The 10,341-nt window shown below is 45.5% G+C and overlaps 3 protein-coding genes across 6 annotated transcripts in view; 1 reads left to right on the top strand and 2 right to left on the bottom strand.

Moving 5' to 3' along the window:
* Window positions 1–10,341, bottom strand: part of Wbp2 (WW domain binding protein 2) — a 59,762-nt gene that overhangs the window by 16,225 nt on the left and 33,196 nt on the right. The window lies entirely within an intron of this gene.
* The window catches only part of LOC113463911 (xanthine dehydrogenase-like), a 69,462-nt gene that overhangs the window by 26,342 nt on the left and 32,779 nt on the right, over window positions 1–10,341 (top strand). The window lies entirely within an intron of this gene.
* FASN1 (Fatty acid synthase 1) overlaps window positions 1,311–10,341 on the bottom strand; it is a 14,731-nt gene continuing 5,700 nt past the window's right edge. The window contains exons 2-7 of the mRNA XM_018019526.2: window positions 10,075–10,261; window positions 9,639–9,992; window positions 6,250–9,401; window positions 2,933–6,157; window positions 2,583–2,819; window positions 1,311–2,516 (exon numbers count right to left, since the gene is read on the bottom strand). Of these exons, the coding sequence (XP_017875015.1) occupies window positions 2,415–2,516; window positions 2,583–2,819; window positions 2,933–6,157; window positions 6,250–9,401; window positions 9,639–9,992; window positions 10,075–10,189 (7,185 nt within the window). The 5' untranslated portion in view covers window positions 10,190–10,261 and the 3' untranslated portion in view covers window positions 1,311–2,414. The remainder of the gene's footprint in view (window positions 2,517–2,582; window positions 2,820–2,932; window positions 6,158–6,249; window positions 9,402–9,638; window positions 9,993–10,074; window positions 10,262–10,341) is intronic.

Raw genomic sequence — 10,341 nt, 5'->3', positions numbered from 1 at the left:
TTAATAAATTAATACATCAGATGCACGTTTGATTATTCGATTTTTCTATAAATACAACATACTCTCTATCTCTGATATAAAATAAAGATTGATTTAATTGTGTTTGCAGGAAATATGGGCCCACTGTCAGGTTTCCTTATCAAAGGGTCTGGTCCCGATCCGCTTTAATATTCCCAGTATTGTTCATCGTATGGTTCAGTAGTAGACAAGGTAAAGAGACGTATTTAGCAAAGCAGAAAGAGATCTTATCGAGTCGTGTACTGGACGTGGAATGCTCGAGCAAGTATAAACCGGAGACGAGCAAATATCTTGAATGCATGCCGGAGAAATGTGGAATAGTGGTTACTGATAAATTGGTGTCTGCAACGGAGAGCGACGTTCTGTTGAAAGTAGCAACGAACGGTTTCCAGTTAGGTGAGCCTGACAGTGGTTCCAACACGCTGGACCTCCATTCGGGCAAATTGAGCAAAAGCCAACGTTATACAGATATTTATAGTTTGCCGGAAACTAAGAAGACGTTCACTAGCGCTGACTTTGCGATTTATAAGTATGTAGAGTCGATGCAGTGGTCGGTGCATATGGAACGTTCTTCGATTTTGAAAAATTCATATTGACTGAAGGCATGTCTCTGCTGAAGGAAACGTTCTCGTGTGCACCAGATTGTTACTGGTTTCAATTATTAATTTTTAACATTTACAGGGTAGTGAGGACCAAACTACAGCACGCAGTAGCTCACTATTTTGGAGTATATATCTCGAATAAAATATTTTTAACCAATCCCTCGATCTTGTCTCGTACGACGAACGTGTCCGAAGTTACGATAGACGATGCTGAGAACGAGGACATTCAGTACACGGCTATTCTCTTCTTAAGCGATTATGGTAGAGATTTTCGAGCTGGTCGACTCACGTTCACAGATAAAAATAATGTAAAAGCAGTGGTGGAACCACGGAAAGGTAAATCTTAATTATTGGACTGTTAATTTTTATTCGTAGAGGAAATAAAAATGTTTGTTTTTCGTTTTTTAGGTAGGGTGACTATGTTTACTTCTAGCAGCGAACGTGTGCACAACGTTGAGAACGTCTATTCAGGTACGCGGTACGCACTGACCCTATCTTTCACCTGCGATCCTAATTCTGAGATCGCTGACCCGAATCACCGTGTGTTGCAAAATAAATAAATTATTCCGATTCCTTTGGCATTTATTTAAATTTTTTTTTATACTCCTAAAATTCCTTCCCGAATGCACAAGCATAAATCAGTATTATTAATTTAAGACCCTCGAGAGGCTCGATAAGAGTCACGCCTGGTTAAATAGACAACATATCTGATGTTCTTTATTTAATTTTCAATATAATACAAGACATATGTAAGAAATGCATGTTGTATGTACTTAACGATTAATTAAAGTAATGCGAGAAATGTACATACTCTATTATTTAACAAACTGATCTCTTATTGCTAATGAGAAAATATAAACGTGTTGCTTTCGACAAAGCATTAAGTATGCTATGTGCAGTACATACTGTGAGCACGTAGGTATATATTGTATGTATGTATGTATAAATATGTACACATATGTATATAAAGAATATACGTTGACGTTTATCACTGGAATGTTTCTGTTACATTTATTCAAATACATTTTTATTATTATTATTATTATTATTATTATTATTATTATTATTAATATTCTAGCCCTTTGAAAGAACGGGGGAAGATGTTCGATCCCTGGTATTAATTAAATGTTTATTTTGTACATATTCCTCCGATGTAAAATGTTGTGTCTCTTCGGATGCGAAATGATACCACGAAAATGCAGAATGTAACGATTTCGTATAATATATTTACGTGAATATCTCGATGCTATACGTCTGAATAATAGCACATTAGTCCACTGTTTTGTGCCATTACAGAGACTTATAGCAAGCACCACTATGAACAATTATACGTGTGACCTGCGAAAGTTTATAATAATACCCATAGTAGAGACTGTTGCAAGGGACAACAAAAAGGAGAGAGAAAAACAAAAACAGAAACGAAACAATTCTAAGACTATTTTCCATTACCTTGGCACCTATTTCTCATTCCACGATCTAAGATATTATTTACGATTAAAGTATAAGGTGACTATATAACTTAATAATGCAGATGATATAAACAATGCACGCGGAATTCTGAAGGAAGAAACGTTTGTACAAAAGGAACTTTACAGAAAATTAATTAGGAATCATATTTAAATATTAAAAATTAAGTTTCGACGATGTACCTTTTTCATCACTGAGAGAGTTCCCTCTGGCCGTGCCTATGCAACATTTTATGTACATTTAAGTAATCATATTATTAATATTACAAACTATTTCCTTGAGTTTATCTATGATTTATAAGTTGATTCATTTTCCCCTTAACTGATTTTACGTCAGTAGCATTTTCGCGATCTCCGACGCGCTCTCGTCCATCAATATGGTTCTATGGTTTCCAGCCAGTTCAACGATTTTCACTGGTTTCTTGCAGATCTGCCGGAAAATTATCAAAAGTGTTATTTACATGTTTAAAAAAAATATGTCGTGCAGGATAATTACCTTTGCCAAACCGTAGTCGTTCTTCAGAGGGACGAAGCTATCTCTGGACCTGACCAGGACCAGGTCGCCGTTGTACGAGTCGTCAGGTTTGTAGAAGTAAGCTGCCTGCAGCTTCAGGTGGAACAATATTCCAGCGGCCTTCAAGTCTTCACTCTTCAGTTGCGGATTGTTCACCATTTCTACCATCTTCTCCGTTGCCGCATCGTCGGACGGCACTTCTTTCAGAATTTCGTAAGCCTAAAAATGTTCAAACGTTATTAGATTTCTGTAGAATAGCTTTAGGAGAAACGGACCAGACTTCTATGTAATTATAGTATATGTATTTACATGATCGACGATCATATAATTACCTGAATGAAACTGATCTTCGTGTTGAACTGTCTGACGAAGAATGCCAAAGCTTTGCGATAACCGTCGACGATTATATCGCTCTCCTGATCGGAAGCATGCTTTCCGATTTCCACGGAGTGCAGCTTGACGAAGTCCGGTGAGCCATCGAGTAGAGTCAGATGCACAGATTCCCCAGTCTTCTGTAACTGAATAGCCATTTCGAATGCAACGCAAGCACCGAACGAGTATCCCACGACTTGATACGGCCCCTTCTTCTGAATCTTCTGCATCTCTTTCACGTAGAATTTAGCCAAATGCGAGACGGATTCCAGCGGAGTATTCTTCACGCATTGGAATCCCCAAGCGGGTCGGGTCAGTTGGCTGGCTACGTTCTTGAACGGCGCCGCCATTCCTTCGATCGCGTGTACGAAGAATATCGGTTGTCCCTTAGAGCTCTTCGTGTTCAACTGGACGATGGACTCCGTGGGCACGATGTCGGTACCATCGAACTGGAAGAGGAATTCTTCCACGGCGGCTTCTTCCGTCGCCAGAGTCTTCGAGTCCGTGTCTTCCGTCACGCCCGTGTCGAGGATCGCCAATTTCTCAAACGTGAGCGTACGAATCTCTTGCGCCGATAAAACAACGTCGTAATTTCTCTCCAGGGTCTGTTTAATCTCCGTGCCCATCAGCGAGTCCATTCCGAGGTCAGCCAAGCTGATTCCAGGATTAATAGACTCGACTTTCTTTACGCCCAAGATGTTAGCGATGGCTTGAACGATGCTAACTTTGTTCGTAGTATCGGTACCCTTACGTTTGTCAGCGAGGACAGACGAAGCGAGGACGGCGTGCGGTTGCTGCAGGAACACGTCCATCGTCTCGAGACAGCTCTGTATACGCTGTGGCATGGTACCACCGATCTCGGTGTCGTTGTAACCGCCCAGTGCTTCTAAGATCAAACCGACGTCTCCAATGGCTCCCCACTGAATAGCAAGACCAGGCAAACCGCTCGTCTGTCTCTGTTCCATGATCCTCTCCATGGCAGCGTTCGACAGTCCGTAATTCGTCTGACCAATGTTGCCTCTTCCGCTCGAAATCGAAGAGAAGACGACGAAGTAATCCAACGAAGAGCACAATTCCCGCGACACGGCGTCGAGATTCTTAGTTCCACTGATTTTGGGCAACGCCGATGTTACGAAATCAGATTCCTGAAGTTTCTCAATGAGATTGTCTCGCAGGACAGCGGCTAAATTAAATATGCCACCGACAGGAGCAATCGCGTTGCTCTCTTTAATCAGCTGCTTCGCTCCGGCTAACGTCGTCACGTCAGCCGTCGAAACTTGAATAGTGACTCCAGTCTCGCGCCAACGACGGATGCACAGAGCTTGGAAACCGGTGCGTACGCCAGATCTTGAAGTGAGGACCAAGTATTTCGCTCCACGAGTGATCATCCAGTCTGCGAGCTCCATACCGAAACCACCGAGACCTCCGACCAGTATGTACGATTTATCCGGATTCATGTACGTCCGCGGGATAGCGGCGACTACTTTCGGCTGCGGTTGAACGACCTTCTGCTTCTCTTCGTCGCGGATCTTCAACAGAACTTTGCCGATGTGTTTACCAGTGGCCATGAATCTGAACGACTGTTCGATCTGTTGCTCAGTGAACACCGTGGAAGGAAGCGGACGGACGGCACCGCTCTTGATTCCTTCGCTAACGAGCCTGACGACTTCTCTTCTGTCCGGCCCATCGTCTTCGCAGATAGCGTCTAGAAGAATTCCGTGGAATGAAGCGTTCTTCAAGAATACGGCCATTCCCAAAGGCGAATCGTTAGACAGATCGTATTTGCCGATTTCGAGGAAGCGACCACCGATGGCTAGACATCTGACACTGGCTTGGAGCTTCTCTTCGGCCAAGGAGTTCAATACTAGATCTACACCACGTCCGTTGGTCTCGTTCATGATCAGTTGTTCGAAGCTGGTGTCGCGAGAGTTGCCGATATTACTGTCGGTCAATTGAGGGAACATTTTCTTCAAGAAGTCTCGTTTCTCTTGCGTTCCGACGGTGGTGAATACCTGGCAGCCCGCGTGAAGAGCTATGGAGATACTGGCTTGGCCCACACCACCGCTACCAGCGTGGATCAAGACGCTCTCGCCGGGTCTCAGGCCTCCACGAACGCACAGAGCGTAGTAACTGGTAGCATAAGCGACTGGGACCGTCGAGGCTTCCTCTAGAGTCCATTTATCAGGCACGGACCACATGAATCCGGTGTCGGCTACGACCGTGGTCGCCAAACCGCGTGCTGGGACCATGGCCATGATCCTCTGTCCCTTTGAATTCCGTCCGGAGAACTCGAGACCTAAGATACAGTCTTGGTTCGCTAGATTTCCGGGCAGAGCGTCTGGAGGCAGTTTTCCACTGGCTAACATGATGTCTCGGAAGTTCAACGGGGCGTAGTAGACAGAGCAGAGTTCTGTGGTCGACGATTTTTCTGGTTGGTAGTAGCTAAGTGGACTTTCGATCCATCTTAAGCTGCTCAGGTCGCCTCTGACCAATGCGTTGATGTAAGCGTGCTCGACTTGAAGAGACGACGCTGCGTTTTGTTGATCCAGTGGCAAGTGTCTGTAGCTTCCCCAGTTTCCACCTTTGAGGACGTTAGCTACCAGCTGCTTGTTCAGTTGTTGAGCGTAGAATTTATCGTTCAGGTTGAACTTAGGGGCGTTCTTGTCTTGGATGAAGACGTAACGGGCCTTCGTGCCGCCCTCCTCGCGGCGAAGACAGTTCATGAATCCAGTCATACCGAGCAACTCCTCGCCCTGGCTGACCAGCAGAAGTTCCTGATTCTCAGACGCGGCTTTTTTCAAAGCTGCTTTGACACCTTCGAGCCATTTGAAGTTCTTCTCGGTTATTTGCAAGATCGTAGGCGACGACATTTCTTCGACCTTCTTGTACAGCAAGTAAGTTCTTCCGACCACGACTTGCTTGGCAACGAAGACCAATTCATTCGTCGGAACACTGGTAGACGAAGTCGTTTCTTCCAGCAGCAGAAAACCTCCGACCTTCAAGCTGTTGGTCAGGTTCACCAAAGAATTCGTCGCGTTGGTGGACAACAAATTGCCGGCCACGACGAGATGTAATTCTTGACCAACAGGTGCGACCTCTTCGTCACGCGATACGACCTTGACTCCCAATGGTTCCAAGCTGCTATAATCATCGACCGACCCTGACGTAGCCACTTGCAAATCGACCTGGAAAAATAGACACGAAAATTATTAGCTTAATTAGAAGAAATTATTAAAACAACTTTCAAACAAGTAAAATAAAATAAACTCGAGCTTACAGTGAGGAGAGGTTCGCCATAAAAGATATCCAGTATATTCGAAGTCAGTAAAGATTCCACGGGTCGTTCACCACCAGCCTCGACCACTTTGATTTTAATTCCAGGCGTGTTCTCACGCACGATTTGCAGGAGCACGGTCAGAGCATTCAGTCTAGCCTTTTCAGGATCTTGCACCAGGGGTTGCATATTTTCGTACGGTACGAATATCTGCCTTTCATATTTAGGCGTCTGAGGCTGCTGTTTCTTGCCAACCAATGAAGCCTTCATCTTTCTAATCTCAATACCGCCAGATTTAACGACGCCGATGTTCGAATAAGAGAACACAGGAACGCCTTCTTCTTGATTGTAATTTTCTACGAATTCCAAATGAGCCATTGGGTTAATAGCGGCGTACTGCAAACGAACTGGCACGTACAATCCTCTGGAATCCTTCTCAAGGATAGAGAACTGAAGCATGGTATCCATAAATGCGATCCAATTATTCCAAAGGAGCTTGCCAACCTGGCCGCGATTATGAGCAGATTTTATTCCTTGGAATACGCCAGTGTAATCGTATCCCCTCAATCTCAGCTCCTTATAAATGTCGTTCTTGTTCAGCTCCAATAAATCGCGTTCGTTTTTAACAATAGGTACAGGCAGGTTCAACAGCATCTTGTCAACGTTCTCCGGCACAGAGATGGTACCAGATACAGCCACGGATCCGTTCTCGCAGATCTCGAACTCTCCAGTTCCGATGAAGATGTTGATCAAGAATTTCACAGAGCCTTCTTTCGGCATGATGGTGGCTCTCTGGAACTTGACGTTCTCAAAAGTGACCGGCATCTTCTCATAATCGACCCCTCGAAGTTTCGCGAATGTCTTCCAGACCAGCACTAAATATCCAGTAGCGGGGAAGAGTACTCTTCCGTCGATCACGTGTCCAGCGATGAAAGCGTCGTTTTCCTTGGCTAAGTCTACCTCGATCACCATTTCTCCAGAGGAAACTGCTTTCGATCCGAAATTAGCTACGTTCCATTCCACGGAATGATCCCACTGCACGAGAGAATTGAGCATCGGCGTGCCACGACCGACCGGGTAAGTAACAGGTGGATACAACTTGGACAGTTGCGGCAGGCCTCCAGCGTTGTACAATTTTCCAAGGTTCTCCAACAGGAAAGCGAGATTATTCGAGTGATCGCGCTTGTGTAGGCCGATGTTGACCACGGACGGGTCCAACGATCTACGGAGGATTGCTTGAAGCAGACAATGAGGCGCGATTTCGATGGTTATCGCATTCTCTGGGATGTGGGACAGCGTCTGATGGAACAGCACCGGTGATAACAGATTGTTCACGTGGTAAGCAGCACTGCTGTACTGCGCCAACGGAGTTCCCCAGGCTGAGTGAGGTATAGAAGTGGACACCCATCTTGCGGTCCTCGGTTTCGGGTTTGGAATGATCTTCTCCATGACGGCACGGAGTCTGGGTCCTACAGGGGAAATGTATTTGCTGTGGAACGCGACGCCAGAGCTGTGCACTACTTTCGCGAAGATGTTCTCCTTCTTCAACGTTTCCGCGAATTTACGGATGGATTCCACTGGACCAGAAACTGTCACGGAGTCGCTGGAATTGTTGCAGGCTGGGACGATATCCGGTGGGCATCGAGCTGCCACTTGGTCCCAACTCAAACCTACAGCTGCCATACCTCCCGGTTCTAAATTAGCGTCCAGGATCGACTTGCCTCTCCAATAGGCGGCTACTACGGTTTGCTCCGGTGTGAAAGTACCGTCTGCGTAAGCACATCCCAACTCTCCGACGGAATGTCCGATGATACCGTCGGGCTGGATTCCCAGGAAGCTCAGTAAGTCCACGAGAGCCACTTGGATAGCGGCGATCGAGACGAACGAGTGTAAAACATTCTCAAAGGTGTCAGGAGTTCCGTTTAGAATAAGATTCATTAAATCGATTCCTTCCGGTTTAATGGCGTCAGCGCATTTTTGCAAACTTCTGTGGAATGTGTCGATGCAGAGTAGCTCTCTGGCCATGCCTGCCCATTGGGATCCCATTCCGGAGAACACATACCAAATCGGACGTTTCTGCGAGCTGGTTATCGAGCTAACTTCCCGAGTGTTGACGTTTCCCATTACTGCATATCCTCGGTAGAGATGACCGGCGATGTTGCTTGAATGAATATCGTGAAGCAGTGCCAAGAATTCGTCGTCGTTCTCGTTTTCCTTCGCCTTGGCTAGAAGCAGTTCTACTGCCTCCTCAGTGCGACCAGACACCGTCACCATTTTCGGTATTTTGCTATCAAGAACGGGGGATAATTTCGGTTTCGGATTGGTACGGAACAGAAGGTGAGCGTTGGCACCGCCGAAACCGAAGGAATTCAAAGCTACGAGGCCACCTTTCCATGGTGTGTTCTTATCCACGACTTGTATACTTCCGTCGGTCAACGATGGTATGTCTGTGTTCGGCGACTTGAAGTGCAGATTGCCGGGAATCATGCCAGCTTCCATAGCGATCAGCAGCTTCGATACGGAACAGACTCCACTGGCTGCCTCGGAGTGGCCCATGTTGGATTTGACGGAACCGAGTAAAAGAGGCGTTTTTCTACCCTTGCAGAAGAGGCTCGCGATCGAATTGATTTCTTGAGGGTCTCCGGCCTTGGTCCCGGTCCCGTGAGCCTCCACGTACGACACGTCGGCGGGATTGATACCAGCTTCCGCGTAAACCTCGCGTAACAATTGATTCTGTACTTCTCCGCTGGGGAACGTGATTCCCTGTACTTTATTACCGTCCGTATTCGTCTTGGAATGTACAACGGTCGCGTATATTCTACGTGCGTTCTTCGCTTTCTGTAGGAACAAGACCGACACCGCTTCCGATCTGACGTAGCCCTTGCCGTCGGCGTCGAAAGCTCTGCACGTGCCGTCAGGGGATAACATGCTTAGCCTGTGGAACTGGAGGGAAGTGGTGGGTTTCAGTAATAGATTGCAACCACCGACGATCGCTGCGTCGCACTCGCCCGCACGTATCGCGGATATCGCTTGGTGCATCGCGTACATCGACGAAGAGCACGCGGTGTCCAGTGCGTAACTAGGCCCTTTGAAATCGAACGTGTATGAAATCCTGTTGGCGAACATCGACTTGCTGCAACCGGTTAATCCATATCCTGCAATTAATCAATTTATCTAATGCAAAATTCGTTTCAATTCACGAGGTATGAGTTAAAATCGTTCTTGATTTACAAGATTTTTGTCAATTTCTTTTCAATTCAATTGAATTTTACAATTTCACTACTTTAGATTACAACATTTTCAATTTCTCTACTTTAGATTACAACATTGTCAATTTCTCTACTTTAGATTACAACAAACCTAATAAACAGAGGTATTAAATATATACCAACCGTTTACTTCATCTGGATCTTTGCTCCAGAATTCTTCTGATTCGGACGTCGACACACCGATGAACACGCCAGTTTTGCTTCCCCTAATCTCGTTTGGGTTGGTACCAGCGTCTATGATCGCTTCGTAAGTCGCTTCGAGGAACAGACGCATTTGTGGGTCCATCACGTGAGCCTGTTTCGCGTGGACACCGAAGAAAGTGGAATCGAACGATGTAAGATCCTTCAGTTTACCAGTTCTCAAAGGCAAACCGTAGAGACCGGCAGGCCATCGACGTGCATCGTCAGTCACCATGTCTATGCCTTCGAATAAGTTATTCTTAAATTCTTCTACGTTCTCAGACTCTGGGTAGCGGCCTTTAAAAAAAAAGAAACGATTAAACGTTTACCATAAATCGTAAAAATATAATTACACATAAAATGTAACAGAATAATTTACCTGAGAAACCGCTGATAACGACTTCATCTTGAACATTGTACGGGCCATTGTCTCCGTTCATTATAGTCGGTTCCCTTACGATGGGACTGTTTGCACTTTCGGACTGAGCTGGCATTTTGACAAATATTTAATCAGCTCGTTTACCCTCGCAGAATCTATCGGACGTGAGAGCCTAGTGGACTGTAAGCTGGACATAAACAATAAAAAAATCATGTTTAACACTAGAAAGACTGAAACTTAGTATATACCTATATTGCCCAAAGCAGT

Source organism: Ceratina calcarata, unplaced genomic scaffold, assembly GCF_001652005.2.
Source record: "Ceratina calcarata isolate Rehan_Ccalc_2016 unplaced genomic scaffold, ASM165200v1 scaffold188.2, whole genome shotgun sequence".
Classification (NCBI taxonomy): Eukaryota; Metazoa; Arthropoda; class Insecta; order Hymenoptera; family Apidae; genus Ceratina; species Ceratina calcarata.
The sequence above is the reverse complement of the archived record's forward strand: the minus strand, read 5'-3'. Positions and strand labels throughout refer to the sequence as shown.